The sequence below is a fragment of the Ceratotherium simum genome, chromosome 26 (genome assembly GCF_057802395.1).
Source record: "Ceratotherium simum simum isolate JZ-2026a chromosome 26, ASM5780239v1, whole genome shotgun sequence".
In the NCBI taxonomy this organism is placed as follows: domain Eukaryota; kingdom Metazoa; phylum Chordata; class Mammalia; order Perissodactyla; family Rhinocerotidae; genus Ceratotherium; species Ceratotherium simum.
Window position 1 is genome coordinate 43,802,953 of NC_141925.1, and position 17,222 is coordinate 43,820,174.

Here is a 17,222-nt window from a genome sequence, read left to right on the forward strand (position 1 = left end):
GTCACTGTGCTTCCGTTTACAATCCCTCCTGTCCTTATTCCCATGACCGTCTAGGGAGGACTGATGTTGCATTAAAGAGTCCCATTTTAGAGAATTCAGTGGTCTCTGTGGAGCACAGGTTGGGAAGTTGGGAGGCCTGGAGGTTTCCAGGAGGTTCAGCTAGGGGACTCGGGGACAGTGCCTGTGCTGGCCTGAGCGTGGGCTCGGGGCCGTCTGTGGCCTCACCTCTCTCTGCCATCTTGGACTTGGTGAAGCCCTGGCTCTGGGTAGAGCCGCTCAGCCCGCTCTCCCCCTGCAGGAAGGTGGAGGACCTGCAGTTCCGAGTGGAGGAGGAGTCCATCACCAAGGGAGACCTGGAGGTAACCGTCAAAGGCCCTGTCCCCGGGCTCGCTGGCACCCGGGCTTAGCCCTTGATGTGGCAAATGGCAGTGAGGTCCACGCAGTAACTCTGGGCCCCCTGGGAGGGGGCTGGGGGGATTGTGACGGAGAAACGGGGAAGGGTCAGAGCTCATACCCTGGGAGAGTAGAGAGGGAGGGAGCAGGTCGCGATGACCCCCGTGACAGAGATGGGAATGGCTTGGCTCCAGGAGTGCCAGAGGGGCTGTGCTTCCTGTCAGCACCTGGGTGGGATGGACCCAGCTTGTCCGTAGGGCTGGGCCTGAGGACGCAGTGGCTGGACTCCCCTGGCCCTTCTTTGTTGGGCAGTCGCCCTAAAGGAGTTCCTTGGGCCCTTAGTTCATCTTGGATTCCAGGTCAAATTTTGGCTGGAAGTAGCTTGTTATTGAGTCACAGAACTTGTAGATGGGAAAACAGGCTCAGAAAGGTAAAGAGACTCACCCAGTCATGGAGCAAGGCAGCAGCCATGGGACCAGGACCCAGGACTCCTGGCCCCTGAGCTCAGCCCACAAGGATGGCTGGTTTTAGTACTTCCTCAGTGACAACACCTGGGCAAGCAGTCTGCGCACAGGTGGACCTCTCAGTCTCCCATCCAACCCCGCCCCCGTCTGAGCTGAGGGATAGAGGATGCTAGGATCAATAAGGAAAGACCTAAGGACCCCCCCTCCGCAGCCCTCCTCCCCAAACCATGCAGAGACCACGGTTCCTGAGGCCACAGTTGGCTGGGCAGGAACACCTCCCTGCTACCTGGGAGCTGTCAGATGGGCCAGGGGAGGGTGAGTTCAGACCCTCTCCACACTCTGGTCCTGGCCTCGCCTGGCCGTGGGCAGCCTCTTCCCTTCCTGCTGTAAAATGAGGAGGTTGAACTAGATCAGTGATTCTCACACTTGAGAATTCATTACCTAGAGGGCTTGTTCAGAGACAGGTGCTGGGCCCGGCCACCCCGGAGGCCTGGGCGGGAGCTGAGTGTCTGCATCTCTGACAGTTCCCGGTGGTGCTGGTCCAGGGACCACACTTTGGGACTCACTGCACCGGATCATTTCTGAGCTCAAATGGGAAATTTCCGTTTCCGATTTTGTGAAAGAGCCACGTTAAGAGCCCTGTGACTTCTTTTTTTTTTTTTTTTTTAACATTTTATTTATTTATTTTTTACCCCCAAAGCCCCAGTAGATAGTTGTATGTCATAGCTGCACATCCTTCTAGTTGCTATAGGTGGGACTCGGCCTCAGGATGGCCGGAGAAGTGATGCCTCGGTGCGCGCCCTGGATCTGAACCTGGCCACCAGCAGCGGAGCGCACGCACTTAACCGCCAAGCCATGGGGCCGGCCTCCCTGTGACTTCTAATGCCCAGCAAAAGTGTGTGTATGGTTGTCCTGTGCCCGGACGACCCTGGCTGGGGGAGGGACATGTGTGATCACATGGGGTCACTGCCAGCTGCCACTCTTGGAGCAGGTTTTGCTGCCTGAGTTTAAAGAATGAATGTCAGGGCACAACCAAGTGTAGGAGCCCCAGCCCAGCGTCAGGGTGTTCTGCTGTGTGTTTCCCTCTGAGCCCAGGGACAGGTCATGTGGCTAGTTTGGCTGGCTTTCCTGCTGGGTGGCTGCCCTCTGGCAGGGTTTGGAGTGGGCTTCTGGGAAAGGCATCTGTGGTTGCAGGAACAGATACCCCTCCTGCCAACCCCAGTCAACAAGGGGTTGACTGAAGGTGCAGGGAAATCTCACAGGAGTTCAGGGCACCAGAGCTAAGCCTGTTCTCTCCCCGCTCAGGGGCCTGCCTCTTCTCATGACTCGTGGGCAGGCTGCAAGTCTGTCTGGCTGTCTGTCTCTCTCCCACTGTGTCTCCAGGTCTCTTGGCACATCTGCTCCCACCCACCCTCCTGGCCCAGCCCAGGCTGCAGCACCTACCATCTACCAGCTGTCCTCTCGAGAGAATCCGATTGGTCCCAGCTAGCCAGTGGGCTGGCTGGCATTGGATCAGGTGTCCACCCACATGCAATCAGCCCTGGCTGGGAGAGGCTGCGGGAGGGACAGACAGTGACAGACAGCTAGTTCAGCCGAAGGACAGTAGAGTCCTGTTCCTGTTTGTATTGTGACCATATTCATGACAACCAGAAGGAAAATTGACCTGAAGTCCCACTCATCCCCACCCGTCTAAACAGTCAGAACTAAAACCCAGAGCACCTCCTTGAGTCCCTGGTCCCTCCAGCTGTGTCCCCTGTCTCTCTCCTTGTCCTCCTCACTGCCTCTCCCCACCCCACGAGGGCCCTGTCCCACCCCACAGCCTCCTCTCCTGATCTCTGCATGCTGGCCCGTCCAAGGGCTCAGTCCGGGCCCATTTGCCTCTCGATCTGCACTCTCCCTGAGAGCTTCATAGCCCACGATTCCCGGTCACCCCCCGAGGACCCCACTGGCGTGGCTCCTGGAGTGTCCCCAGGATGAGGAGCTGCCAGGCGCCTGGAACAGTGTCCTGGGGCTACAGTGACAAGTTACCACAACTCGGGGGCTTGAAACAACACAGATTTACTCTCTCCCAGTTCTGGAGGCCAGAAGTCTGGAATCAAGGTTTGGGCAGGGTCAGTTTTGCAGGCTCTGGGTCAGGATCTGTTCAAGGCCTCTCGCCCAGCTCTGGCAAGATCGCTGGCAACCCTGGGCATTCCTTGGCTTGTAGCTGCATCACTGCCTGCGTGGTCGCGTGGCTTCTTCCCTCTGTGTTCCTGTGTCTCTTCACATGGCCTTCTTACAAGGACACCAGTCACTGGATCTCAGGCCCACCTTAATCTAGCACAACGTCATCTTCACCAACAACATGTGAAGATCCTGTTCCACGCAAGGTCACATTCTGAGGTTCCAGGTGGATGTGAAATTTGTTTCCCCCCCGCCCCCAAAGCCCCAGCAGATAGTTGTATGGCATAGTTGCACATCCTTCTAGTTGCTGCATGTGGGACGCGGCCTCAGCGTGGCTGGAGAAGCGGTGCGTCGGTGCGCGCCCGGGATCCAAACCTGGGCCACCAGCAGCCGAGCACATGCACCCAACCGCTAAGCCACGGGGCCAGCCCCAGGATGTGAAATTTGGGGAGACACTATTCAACCCAGTAGAGTCCCACATGGAACATGTCCTAAAGAGATCTCTCCATTTGTTCCTGCCTCCTGCTCACACCCCTCGCCCCTGTATCTTTCCCATCTCTGTAATTGGGCCTGCAGTCCACACAGTTGCTCAGGCCATACAACTAAAATTCATCTTGAGTCTTCTCTTTCCCTCATCCCTCCCTCAGAAACCCTCTTGACCTTGCCTCCCTGACTCTCTTCATCCCACGGCGCCCGCTCTGGGCCGGGCCGTAGCACCCTGCCCTGGACAACTGCATAGCTGCTTCCTGGCCCCTCTGCTTCCTCTCTGGTTCCTCCACGATCCATTCTCCACACTGAAGCCAGATAGCCTTTAAAAACAATCCTGTTAACTTTTAACGTTGGAAAGATCTGAACCTACACATAAGTAGAGAGGATGGTCTGACGAACTCCCATTTACCCGTCTCCCAGCTTCAAGGATTATCAACTCCAGGCCACTCTTGTTTCAGCTGTACCCCACCCACAGCCCCCTCGCACGTTATTTTGAAGTAAACTGCAAACGTATCACCAGATGTCTTAAAAACGTAGATCACATCCTGCTCCTTCCATGCTCACATGTCTTGTGCCACCGCCCTAGAGAAAGCCAGGCTCTGTAGAGCGGCCCCAGGGGTCCATGCCTGCTGCGCACCTCTGCCCGGGCACGTGGGGCTCCTCTCTGTTCCTGGAACGCCCCAGGCTCCATCTGCCTCTGAGCTGCTGCTCTTGCTGGTTCCTCTGCCTGAAACGCTCGCCCCTTCTCCACCTCCTGCCTTGGTCAGCTGGTTGCAGCTTCTGTTTCATGTCTCCCCTTCAGCGGGATTTCTCACAGAGGCCTTCGCTGCCTGCTCAGTTTTGCCTCCTGCCACTTGCCTCTCCCCGGTGCTCTGTCCTTGCCCGAGTCACAATCTGAAATGATCTTGACTTGTCATTTATTGTTTGTGTCCTGCCCCAGAATGTGAGCCCCTTGGGCTGGGGACCCTGTCTGTCTGTCCACCTTTATGTCCCCCATGCCAGAGTGAGGCAGGAGCGTGTGAGGTGCTTCTCCAGGAGTGGGCCCCGGGTCACAGGCTGGGACACACCTGTGGTTCTTGCGTGGGTGTTGCCATGTTGCATCATGAAAACGTGTGCCGTCCTCTGCTGCCACCCAGTTGGGGACATCGGTAGCCACCAACTCAGCATCAGCTGTTTGTTGAGAACTGGCCTGAAGGGAGAGCGAGAGGGGTGACAGGTGCCTCTGACCTTCAGGAGCCCCTAGTGCCGTTGGGGAAACGCCTCCCCCAATTAATTAATGACACCAGCCCTGAGTTACCCAAGCCGTGTCCCAAGGCGGTGGCTCTGTGCCTTGGAGTGGGGTAGACACAGTGTGTGAGAGGAGACTGCGGGTCAGGGGCTCCAACAAGGCTGGACTGAGCCCCAGGACTTGAGTGGAGGCAGGGAAACAGGGACCCCCCCACCCCCCCAGAGCCTCCTTCCCTGCTCCGTGTTGCTACGGGGAATCTGTGCCCTGCCGCTGCGCCGCCCCCCCCCCCCCCCCCCCCCCGCGGAGTCGGGCTGCTTTGGAGGAAAGGCGCAAGTTCTGGAATCCAGAGGTCTGAGCTCTAGCCCTCGTGCTGCCCCATGTTGCTGTGTGACTCCGAGCCTGGGGATTTGTTCTCCCTGCAGTGGCCTCTCTCTCCCTGAGACGAGGAGACAGCCAAGACACCCCTTATGTGGGGGTGGGGGTCTCCAGTTAGTGCATGAGACAGAATTACATCCACCTTTATGCTGCCCCGAGAGCCTTGACCGTGGTTTTATGAACATTAACTCCAGGGGACCCGAGAGTGACAGACAGGGCTGTGGTGGCCCCCATTCCTCCCACGCTGGGCAGTGTCCCTAGAGCAGAACGAAAGGCAAAATCGTCCACCCCACCTAAAATCTAGCCTTAAAGGACCCCCCCCAAACTCCTATGGTGAATTTCTCTTGATTAAGCAAGCACCTGAAGCAACTCCACTGGGTCCCCCTGTGCCCCCCACGGAGACCCCAGCCCACGGGCCGGGAGGTAGAAGTTCTGAAAGTGATGGGGAGGGGTGCTTTCAGGGGGCACCAAATGAAGTTGCCCTTGAAATTGTGAAGCTGGAGGCTTTTTCTTGCCCGTGGGGCCATCCATACAATATTTGTGATCATGCTCCGTCTAGTGTGGGTCCCGGGCAGGGCTACTGTGCCCACCATCAGGGGGTAGATGGGTGGGGACATGGCCCCTGCGAGGCTGGGACTGCGGTGTCGTCATCAGCCTGTAATTTTCTTTTTTTTTTTTTAAAGATTTTATTTATTTTATTTTTTCCCCCCAAAGCCCCAGTAGATAGTTGTATGTCATAGCTGCACATCCTTTTAGTTGCTGTATGTGGGACTCGGCCTCAGGATGGACGGAGAAGTGGTGCCTCGATGCGCACCCGGGATCCGAACCCGGGCCACCAGCATTGCAGCGCGCGCACTTAACCACCAAGCCACAGGGCCGGCCCTCCTGTAATTTTCTGAAGAGACTGAGCGAGGCTGCTTGTTAGCACTGCAGCATGCTCCTCTCTTAGAGAGAGAGAGAAGCTTTTTAGTTCTTCCTTTAGGAAAATTCACAGAAATAAGATATAGGCCGAAGGCCGTAAACATCCCTAGGTCTCCATGAGTGCAAGAGTGCATTTCTGGGCCGGTGGTAACAGTGCGCTGGCACCGTGGCCCTCGCTGGTGCTGGGTGCGCTCCTGCCTTTACACGTGTATGCTGTGTTGCTCGGCCTGGCTGGCCTCTTCAGAACGGCCACACTGGTGTGCTCTAACCTGCTTCTCCTGGGTGGTGATGGGACAAGCAGGAGGATGAGGAGGACCCTCTGGCTTCTCCCTACCGTCTGCCTGGTGTCCAGGCTGCTCCGGGCGCCCTGGGGCCTGAGCCCTCAGCCCCTGCTGCCCGCGCAGATCTGTTCTGGGAGGTCCACACGCCAGCCTGGATGCCCTGAGAATGAGGGGCTTTGTTAGCCTGTGAAGTGGGTGTTGTGAAGCCAGGACAAAAGTGCCCTTGTGCTTCTGGGAGACCAGGCGTTCTCCATGGGGCACGGGGGTGGGCACCTACGGGGCTGGGCTCTGGGCAGGGCGGCGGGAGGCCAGGCTGGGAGAATCGTGAGGCTGTGGGTATGTTTCTAAAAACCTTCCATTTGCTTGGTTCATCCACCTTTAGCACAGGCCTGGGGCCAGGAATCCTGGGGTCGTTCACTCGTTCATCCATCCTGGGGGGGCTCCTGTGTGCAGGATCCTATCCTAACGTGAGAAACAGCCTGCAGGCTCCCCGATGGGGAGCAGGAGTAGGCTGGGGCCCTGCCCTAGGAGCTGCAAGGGGGAGGGCCGCCTGGGGGTGACATAAGTGACCAGGCTGTCCATTTCAAACCGCCCCAGGGGCTGGCCTGGGCAGGGCTGCTGCAGCCCCTCTGCCCTCAAGCAGACCCAGCCAGGACGCAGTGAGGGGCAGGCGGCCCTCGCAGACCTCCTCCCTCTCCCAGCACCTCCTCTCCTTGACCTGCTCTCCTGTCTTGTTCACGAAGATGACGCCGCCTCTCTCTCTCTCTCTCTCTCTCTCTGGCTGCCTCTTCCTGTGCCCCTCTCCCCTGTGCCCCCGCCCGCTCCCTGGGTGGACCAGACCCAGACGCAGCTGGAGCACGCACGCATTGGGGAGCTGGAGCAGAGCCTGCTACTGGAGAAGGCGCAGGCCGAGCGGCTGCTCCGAGAATTAGCCGACAACAGGGTAACATGCCCACCAGCGCCCTGCCTGCTGCCATCCCCCACACCCCAGCCCCAGCGTCTCTGTTTGTAATCTTCCCTGTCTTTGGCTGCTGTCCTCGTCGTGTTCTTCCTCTTGTGCCCCTTCTAGGAGGGAAGTAGAGGTTGTGGGATGTCCTTATGCTCCAGAGCCACGTCATGCTTGTTGGGGAGGAGGGGGTCTTGGCTCTCTGGAACTTTGCTCCCTAGCTCATGGTCCCATTGGCTGGGGGTGTCCTGTGAGACCCTCCCCTTCCTCCCTCCCCATGCATTGCCATGACAAGGCTTTGTCATGTTCAGAAGGCGGGGGCCTCTTGGGAACATTCTGCCCCTTATGTGGGCAGTCACGGAGACAACCTATCCGCACCTCCCTCTCCCAGGCTGGGGAAGGCAGGAGGCGGGGGACTGCAGGTCCAGGTTCCTCTAGACTAGGGGGTCTTAAATGCGGTGGCAGGAGGGGGCAGGCTGAGGGACCTGGGGCTAGGGGAGGGGTGGAACTTTTGGGGAGTGGGGGTGTCCTCAGGGCAGGGGACTGTGTCCGCCTCAGGGTCTGGCCGTTGAGATAGGATGGATCGGGAGCGATTCCTAGGCCAGGGAAGGCTCTGTCTGGGGGTGAGGTGTCCCTGAGTCCCAGGGCATGGTTCTGAGTCCAGGTTCCAGGCCCAGCTGGCCCCTCTACGCCCACCATGCATGCCCCAGGGCCGGCTCCTGTGCAGGCACACACATCCAAACAGCTGGCCAGCACAGCCCAGAGGACAGCCCAGCTGCAGTTCTCTTGGCGACGGAGCTAGACAGCCAGCGAGCAGTGATTGGGGAAACAGCGTGTGGGTGTGGGTGTGGGTGTGGGTGTGGGGTGAGCCGTGGCCGGTTTCTGCAAGTCGGCCTCAGCACGGAGTGAGCGCGTGCGCCTTTGGGTATCGGCAGACACACAGGGGTCCATTTGCACACACTGCCCAGTGACCATGTGTGCTCATGCCGTACACACGCGTGTGCACAAAGGCTGTTTGAAGAAACCGACCCAGTCAACGGTTGACAGGCTGGAGCCCTCCACACCGAGGCATCTTGATTGGGTTTGACCTAATTAAAAAAACAAAAACGGGTTTATTGAACCAAAAGTCACCTTCATAAACAACATTTTTAAGTTTGTAAAAGATTTAAAGCTTTTAAATACATTGTTTCCAAACCTGTGACCGGTGACGTGATTGAGGAGGGTGGAGGATGGAGCCTCTGGTCTCGAGAGTTTTCTATCAGAAGGGGGTCTGGGAACATTAATTTTTTTCTGCTTTAGGCGTTAAACCGGACCCTTCTTTGGCTGCCCCTCCAGACAGCCCCTTTGTGAACCAGCTGGACGCCTTTCTAGAGCAGGATAGTGCAACGTTCCCTCTGTCGTCTCTGACCTTTAAAAATAACATGAACTTGAAGAAAGCCATAACCTCAAATGGTGGTTTCTTTTAACCATCGATTTGTTCCAAGCCGCCTAGGGCTACAGGGACAGTTGACTCCCTGAGTCGCTAGGCACAGGTTAGGAGAGTCCTGGCAGCCGTGGTGGGAAGCTGGCCCTCGGGCAGGGGGCACCCTCCCTTCCCATGACCTTCCCCCGGGCAGGGGGCTCCCTCAAATGGTGAGACGCTCCCTCACCCCCATCGTGTCCCCCTCACGCTCCAGCCGTCTGCTGACCCCTATCTCCGTCTCTGCCCTGTAGCTGACCACGGTGGCCGAGCAGTCGCGTGTGCTGCAGCTGGAGGAGGAGCTGAGCCTGCGGCGGGGCGAGATCGAGGAGCTGCAGCAGCGTCTGCTGCACTCAGGCCCACTGCCCCCCGACCACCCCGAGGCTGCCGAGACCCTGCGGCTGCGCGAGCGGCTGCTGTCGGCCAGCAAGGAGCAGCAGAGGGAGAGCGGCGTGCTGCGGGACAAGTACGAGAAGGCCCTGAGGGCCTACCAGGCCGAGGTGGAGAAGCTCCAGGCGGCCAACGAGAGGTACGCGCAGGAGGTGCTGGACCTCAGGGCCAAGGTCCAGCAGGCCACCAGCGAGAACATGGGGCTCATGGACAACTGGAAGTCCAAACTGGACTCGCTGGCCTCGGACCACCAGAAGTCCCTGGAGGACCTCAAGGCCACCCTGAACTCGGGCCCGGGCGCCCAGCAGAAGGAGATCGGGGAGCTGAAGGCCGTGATGGAGGGCATCAAGATGGAGCACCAGCTGGAGCTGGGCAACCTGCGGGCCAAGCACGACATTGAGACCGCCATGCACGTGAAGGAGAAGGAGGGCCTGCGGCGGGAGCTGCGCGAGGCCCAGGACCAGCGCCGCGATGCCGAGCTGCGGGTGCACGAGCTGGAGAAGCTGGACGTGGAGTACCGGGGCCAGGCGCAGGCCATCGAGTTCCTCAAGGAGCAGATCTCCCTGGCCGAGAAGAAGATGCTGGACTACGAGACGCTGCAGCGGTCGGAAGCCCAGAGCAAGCAGGAGGCCCAGAGGCTGCGGGAGAAGCTTCTGGTTGTTGAAAGCAGACTCCAGGCTGCCGAGTCCCTGTGCTCGGCCCAGCACACCAACGTAGGCGGCCGCCCTCCAGCCGGGCGGTGGCAGGGCGCATAGGCAGCAGCTTCTGGGCGCAAGGGTCCAGCTGGAGAGGGCCCGGGTGTTTACTGACCACGCTCTTCCAGCCCAGGAGGCATTCCTCTTGCCCCCAGGAGCATGCCCGTGCGAGATCAGAGGGCATCTGGCTCAGAGGAGGAGACCCTCGTCCCTGCATCAGAAGGGCAGCTGGCCTGGGTGACCATGGGGACCCAAGGCGGTCTGAGCTGACCTGCCCAGGTCCCCCCAGACCAGGCCTGGAGAGATGTGTACCTCAGCTCAGAAAACAGGCTTCCTCCCAGTCCCCAAGTCCCCGATTCGCCCAGACATGCCTACTGTGCAGACTCCTCGGCCTGGCACTGCTGTGGGGTGGTGCGGATGTAGGGGGCAAGCCCTGCCCATCCCTGGGGCTCCTATCTCCAACTCCGCCCAAGGGCGGCCCCCTTTCTGCCAGTCCTGATGAGACTGAGCAACTGAGACTGAGCCCCCAGTATCAGTTTTGCTCCAAACCTAGAACTCCCAGCTGAGCCTGCTGGGAGGCGACCCCCGGGTAGCGTGGGCTGTGTCGGCTCCTGTGGGGCCAGGAAAGGCCTTTGGAGGGACTCGGGGCCCACATCTTGTCCAGGCCCGTCCCACCTTAACTCCCGTGAGGTGGATGTTGGCTGCGTTTTGCAGATGAGCAAACCAAGACTCCAAGACGGGGTGGCTTTCCCAGAGTTTCTCGCCCTCCAGGGGCAGAGATCATGTCCAATCCCACTGCCTGAGGGCTGACCGAGGGTGCCCAGGATGACAAAAGTCAAATCCTAGATGAAGGGACAGGCGGCAGCACAAGCATTGCCGTTACAGGAGCCCCAGGCACTCTCGAGCCTCCATCCGCTCCTGCGTTTAAATTCGTAGCCGAGTGGTCGGTTTTCAGGAGCTCCCAGTACCGGGGGCCTTTTTGTAAAGGGAGGTCTGCCTGCACTGTGCCTTAAGGTCCTGCTGCAGCGGCCTCCCCGCCCCCTTCTCCCAGGAGGGCCCATTTTTAGCAAGTGCTCTCCCGGGATCCGAGGCAGAGGACCAGGCAGAGCCCCAGGTTAGCTTGTGTGCACGTGGCCTGATTGGCTGGCTGCTCAGGGCACGGGCATCCGGCCTGGGACCCCGGGACCTGGACTCCCTTAGTGGGGGAGGTTCGGGCTGAGGAGTGGGTGGTGACCTCAGGAAGACCCATCTCTTGAGTTCCACACACATGGGGCCTGTTGGTCTGGACCCACATGCCTCCCAGATTCAGATTCAGAGGTTTAAGTCCAGGGACAACTAGATTTTTGGTCTCGTGAATTAAGTATGGAGGTTTAAAAAAGTATTTTTTAGTGTGTGCGGTATTTTCTCTGCAGTATGTGTAAATAAAGACCGAGGGGGCTCAATTAATCACAACTGTCTGAGACCAAAATGGGGCTTGTGATGTATGAGCAGGAGTTTGAGGGGCAGGTTGATGGAGGTGACTCTCTGCTTAGCTCTATGCTGCCCTGATCCGCAGTGTTAGGCTCCAGCAAACTGCAGGCTCAGAGGACAGCCAGCTTGGGCAGGAGGCTGGAAACTTCTGCCAAGAAGCAGTGAGGAGCCCATTGATGTTTGCCATGCAGATTTTTTTTCTTAATTGATCTTGCCTTCTTTGGCTTCTGGGTTTATAATTTTAAAAAAGCGTTGGAGAGAAAGGAAGTAGCCTTTATCGATGTCCCTCTGGGAGCCGGTCCTGGCTGTGCTTTGCACATGCTGCCCCATGGCAGTCGATACTCGTTTGATGGATGGGAAACCAGGTCTTGCCTCTGGGTGATGATGGAAACATTCCCAGGACCAGTCTCTGCAGGTGTCCCAGAGAAGGAGACGTCCGTTCTCAACAGAGGAGGGGTGTCCACAGGGAAGCTGCACAAGCAGCCTCTGGGCCCCTGGGAGCAGAGCGGGCTCTCTGTTGTCAGAGGGCCAGACCAAGGACACCCATGCTCCCTGCCCCCCAGTCCCTGAAGGTCGCGTTGTATGGGGGTGCGGCACGCTTGCTGGGCTGGCGGGGCTGGGGCTGGAGGTGGGAGGCGAGCCTCCCCCTGACAGGCCTCTTCTTGCAGATGACTGCGTCAAACGACCTTTCTGGGGAGAAGATTGGGATGAAGGAGACCGGGGAAGGTGAGTGGCCGCCGGGCAGGGCGGGACATGGGGCTCTGGGGAGAGGCCGGTGGGTCTGCCTTTGAGCTGGGTCCCCTTTGTCTGCATCATCAGCCATCTGGGGAGAGCCCCGTGCCATGTGCGTGAGCCACGGGGCGGCCCAGCTTATGAGTGCCATGCAGAGTGCAAAGTACCTTGTTTGTTTGATTGTAACTGTATTTTATTTTATTTCTTTTTATAATTTTATTTATTTTTTTCCTCCAAAGCCCCAGTAGATAGGTGTATGTCATAGTTGCACATCCTTCTAGTTGCTGTATGTGGGACGCGGCCTCAGCATGGCCGGAGAAGCGGTGCGTCGGTGCGCGCCAGGGATCCAAACCCGGGCTGCCAGCAGCGGAGCGTGCGCACTTAACCGCTAAGCCACTGGCCGGCCCTGATTTTAACTGTATTTTAAAAATAGGTATAAACTTCAAATGGTTTAAAGGCCACACGGCCAAGGGTCCTCCATTGCCTGGTTCCCTCCCCACGGGCACAATGTTGGCCGACTACGTCTCCTTTCTGGAGATGGTTGTGCACACACAAGCACACAGGTACCACTGTGGGGGTACCACGCCCCCCCACTGTGAGGCCTCTTACTTTTCTCCATTTAATAATGTATCTTGGAGACTGTTCCTTATCTCTCACATGGTGCAGAATATTCCACTGTGTGGAGCTACCCTCCTCTGTTTCGCCAGTGTCCTGCGGATGGACGTCGGCCCTTTCAGCAGTACAACTGCTGCAGGAAAGCCCTTGCCCTCCGTTGGGCTCACCCAACTCTAACTCCCACCAGCTGTGGTTGCAAGTGTTTCCCCACGAACCTCACCAACATGCTTCATCAAACTTTGTGGTTTCTGTCAGTCTGCACAGTGAAAGATATGGCTTGATGTGACTTTAGCTCGGCTCTCTTACTGTAGATGAAATGCCATTCCTATTTCTACTTGGATCCAGTGCCCATTTTTTGTGATTAGAAAAATTGGAATTTGTTGATTTCTAGAAACTCTTTATATATGACATTGTGGTTTGTCTTTTGATTTTTCTTGTGATATTTGCCATTCAGATTTTTAAAAATCAATCTTTTGGGCCGGCTCCGTGGCTTAGCGGTTGAGTGCGCACACTCTGCTGCTGGCGGCCTGGGTTCGGATCCTGGGTGTGCACCGATGCACCGCTTCTCCGGCCATGCTGGGGCCGCGTCCCACATGCAGCGGCTGGAGGGATGTGCAGCTGTGACATACGACTATCTACTGGAGCTGTGGGGGAAAAATAAATAAATAAATAAAATTATAATAAAAAAACTCAATCTTTTGTTTTTTGGCATCTGGGTTTATTATTTTCAAAATGCATCCCATGGTTTTTTGTGGTACTTTTTAAGTTTCATTTTCTATGTTTAAATCTTGGATCCATCTAGAAGTCATCCTTCTGTAAGGTGTAAGGTAAAGATCCATGTTTATTTCCTTCCCAAAGAGCACCCACTTGTCCCAACATCATTTTTGAAAAACTCCTTTCCCCCTACCGATTTGAATGACCACCCTCACCATGTTTAAATTCTCTTCTGTAACTGACTCTGTTTCTGCACTTTCGCACCCATTCCAATAACCTGTGTGCTCACAGGCCAGTTCTGTAATGTTTAATTATTCACGCTTTCTTTGTGTTCTGACTCCTGGCAGGGCTAGTCTTTTCTGCTCTGCTTTTTCAAAATTCTCTTGGCTATTTTTTTTTTAATTCAGGCAAAATTAACATAAAATTAACTATTTTAAAGTGAACGATGCAGTGGCATTAAGAACGTTCACAATGTTGTGCGACCACCACCTCTATTTAGTTCCAGAACATTTTCATTCCCGCAGAAGGAAACCCCGGACTCGCTATCAGTCACTCTCCACCCTCCCCTCCCCGGCCACTGACAGCCGCTCCTCTGCTTTCTGTCTCTGTGGATGTGCCTCTTCTGGGTATTTCATATAAACGGCATCACACAATACGTGGCCTCTCACGTCTGGCTTCTTTCACTGAGCATAACACATTCAAGGTTCATACGTGTTGTGGCGTGTGTCGATGCTTCGTTCCTGTTGATGGCTGAGTAATAGTCCATCATGGCACGTGTCGTGTTTTGTTCATCCATCCACCTGAAGGTGGACACCTGGGCTGTTTCCTCCTGGCTGTTATGAGTAGTGCTGCTGTGAACGTGTGTGCTTGGTGAGAGCCTGTTCCCAGTTCTTTTGGGTATATACAGCCAGGAGCAGAATTGCTGGGTCATATGGTAAGTCTGTGTTGAACTCTTTGAAGAAGTTTTTGCCAAACTCTTTTGGCTATTCTTGCTAATTTTTCCAAGTGATTTTAGAATAGGCTTATCTAGTTACACAAAAACCAAAATTTTGTTGGTATATTTATTAGTATTATTTAAATTTATAAATCAACTTACAGAAAGCTATATGTTTCTAGCACTTTCTATGCATTATCTCTTCTATGACTGTTCTGAGACTATCCAATATTGAATCCACATGACCAGGTGATATGGGCCCCCTTATTATTATCCCCATTTTTCAGTCAAGGAAACTGAGACTCTAAGAGTTAAGTTGCTCAAGACCACACAGTGTTGGAGTGTTGTCTTCAGGGTGGGTTACCCAGGGAGATGCCTGGCGTGAGCCGTCTGGACCCTGGAGGCCAAGCAGGGCCCCGTTTTAGGGTTTCTGTGGGAGGGTCACCCCCTCGCCCACTGGACCACAGTGTTGGCCCTGGAGTGTTGATGGCCCCTCGTCTCTCCCTTCTCTCCTAGGACTGCAGGACAAGCTAAACAAGAGGGACAAAGAGGTGACAGCCTTGATGTCCCAGACCGAGATGCTCAGGGCCCAAGTAAGTGGTAAGTCTCCCTCCCGCAGGGCAGATTCGGGGGCTTTCCCGGGGGCCACGTGCCAGTAGAGCGTGGAGTGGATTGGCGCCTGGGTCCGTGTGCTCTCCCCCGCTGCCTTAAAGAGGAGGCAGCCTGGGCCAGGTCACCGCACTGGACTTGTATCTGGCAGCAGTGAGGGAGAATCGTAGCCCAGACACTGTCCATAATGTGACCAGGGGCCCCGTCCTTTCTCTCCCCGGAGCCGGCTCTGTTCTGAAATTCTGTCACAGGTGTGCTCTGGTCTTGAAGACTTTTTGGTTCCTCATAGGTCACTTTGATACCGTGTGTCTGCCCCCAGCCCCTAGAAGAACAGCCAAGATTTCGGAATCGGGGGTCGGGGGGCGGCGGACGCCAGCTGCAGCAGACAGCAAGGCACAGGGGAATGAAAACAGAGGGGAAGCCTGGGGAGGGGCCAGGGGTCTGGAATGTGATTTGGTGACAAACTGTCCCCGCTTCTTGTCTGCCAGAATGCCAGTGGTGGTGGCCATGAGACGGCCCCTCCTGGGAAAGGTTCCCACCCCCACTTCTCTCCCCTTCCCATCATGGTCACCGGGCATAATTGGCCCTGACAAAGGTCAGGTGACCACAAACTCTGAGGCTGAGGGGAAGATTTGGCTGGTCCTCATCCAGGCCACGGTGTGCATGCCCGGTTCCCGTCTCAGGAAGGGACTGCTTCCCCGACACCACACAGCCTGGGCTGCTGTGCTTGAAGGGTTTGGTCAGCTTTGTGTGGCTCCTCTCGGCCCCCTGCTGCCTGGCTTTGCAGGACGAGGGACCCCCACTCCGTGGAGTGTGTCCCTGTGATCCCCCGGGAAAACCGGCTCCCTGCCCGGGCCTGGCCCTCAGGTGGGACAGGTTCCCACCAGGACCCTGACCCTCCCCTCCTCTCCCTGCCACCTGACCCTCAGCACTGGAGAGCAAATGCAGGTCCGGAGAGAAGAAGGTGGACGCCTTGCAGAAGGAGACACAGCGCCTGGAGGCCGAGCTGGGGGCCGTGTCCCGGAAGACCCACGATGCCTCGGGCCAGCTGGTCCTGGTCAGCCAGGAGCTGCTCAGGAAGGAGCGGTGAGTCAGCCCTGGGCCGTGTGCTCAGGCCTGCCTGGTTCTGTCACCCAGCCGTGTCCTCCCTCTGGCCCTGACCCTCATTCCACCCAACATTAGCCAGTCTTCTCCAGGGGCTGTGCAGCAGTGGCACGGGTGGGACAGGTGGCTGGCATCACCAGCGATCACCATACTCTCCTCTGCTAAGCTCACATGAAGCCTCAGAATCCTTCTCAACACAGTTCCCCAAGCAGAGCTCATAGGAAAGATTAGTGGTTCCCAAACTTCTTGGTCTCAGGGACCCCTTTTTGTTTTTGGTGAGGAAGGTCAGCCCTGAGCTAACATCCATGCCAATCCTCCTCTCTTTGCTGAGGAAGACTGGCCCTGAGCTAACATCCGTGCCCATCTTCCTCCACTTTATATGGGACGCCGCCACAGCATGGCCTGACAAGCGGTGCGTTGGTGCGCGCCCGGGATCCGAACCCGGGCCACCAGCAGCAGAGCGCACACTAAGCCACGGGGCCGGCCCCTCAGGGACCCCTTTAAACTTAAAAATTATTGAGGATTCCCACAGAGCCCTCATTTATTTTTTCCATATTTACCATATTAGAAATTAAAGTGGAAAAATTTTTAAATATGTGTTAATCCATTTAAAAATAATAATAAACCAATTGCATGTAACATAAATAACATGCTTTTGATAAAAAGTAACTTTTCCAAAACAAAAAATATTTAGTGAGAAGAGTAGCATTGTTTTGCATTTTTGCAAATTTCTTGAATGTTGGGCTTAATAGAAGACAGCTGGATTCTCATATCTTCTGCAGTCAGTCTTTGCAATTTATTGTTTTGGTTGAAGTATATTATGAAAATCTGGCGTTAGATATCTGGTTGGAAAAGAAAGGAATATTTTAATATCCTTTTCAGATAATTATTAATATGCCACGTGGCCCCAGAAAAATTGTATGCTCATGAGAAATGACAATGAAAATAGTTTTATTATTATTATGAAAATAGTTTTGACCCATAGGCCCCCCTGAAAAGGTCTGGGGGACCCTTGAGGGTTCCCTAGACCACACTTTGAGAATTACTGGATTATTGTGCATAGACGTGGTTTATGTGACCCATATGAGGTTTTAAAAAAAAACCTAGACTAGCATTTAAGAATCAGAAGATTTCACATAAAATCTGGATTTCTCCAGTCCAGATTCTCTTAAAAAAATTAGGTCTGACAACATTAGGCTGACTTGCAGCATTCCTGGGGAGCACCTGCCCCCTTTCAATG

At 55.8% G+C, this 17,222-nt stretch overlaps 1 protein-coding gene across 3 annotated transcripts in view; it reads left to right on the forward strand.

The window, feature by feature from the left end:
• Window positions 1–17,222, forward strand: part of CLIP2 (CAP-Gly domain containing linker protein 2) — a 76,933-nt gene that overhangs the window by 51,856 nt on the left and 7,855 nt on the right. For 2 of the 3 annotated variants that reach the window (XM_087417766.1, XM_087417768.1), the window contains exons 8-13: window positions 299–359; window positions 7,153–7,257; window positions 8,974–9,822; window positions 11,943–12,000; window positions 14,786–14,869; window positions 15,808–15,964. In XM_087417766.1, coding sequence (XP_087273892.1) covers window positions 299–359; window positions 7,153–7,257; window positions 8,974–9,822; window positions 11,943–12,000; window positions 14,786–14,869; window positions 15,808–15,964 — 1,314 coding nt within the window. The remainder of the gene's footprint in view (window positions 1–298; window positions 360–7,152; window positions 7,258–8,973; window positions 9,823–11,942; window positions 12,001–14,785; window positions 14,870–15,807; window positions 15,965–17,222) is intronic. The other variant, XM_087417769.1, reaches the window with a different exon arrangement.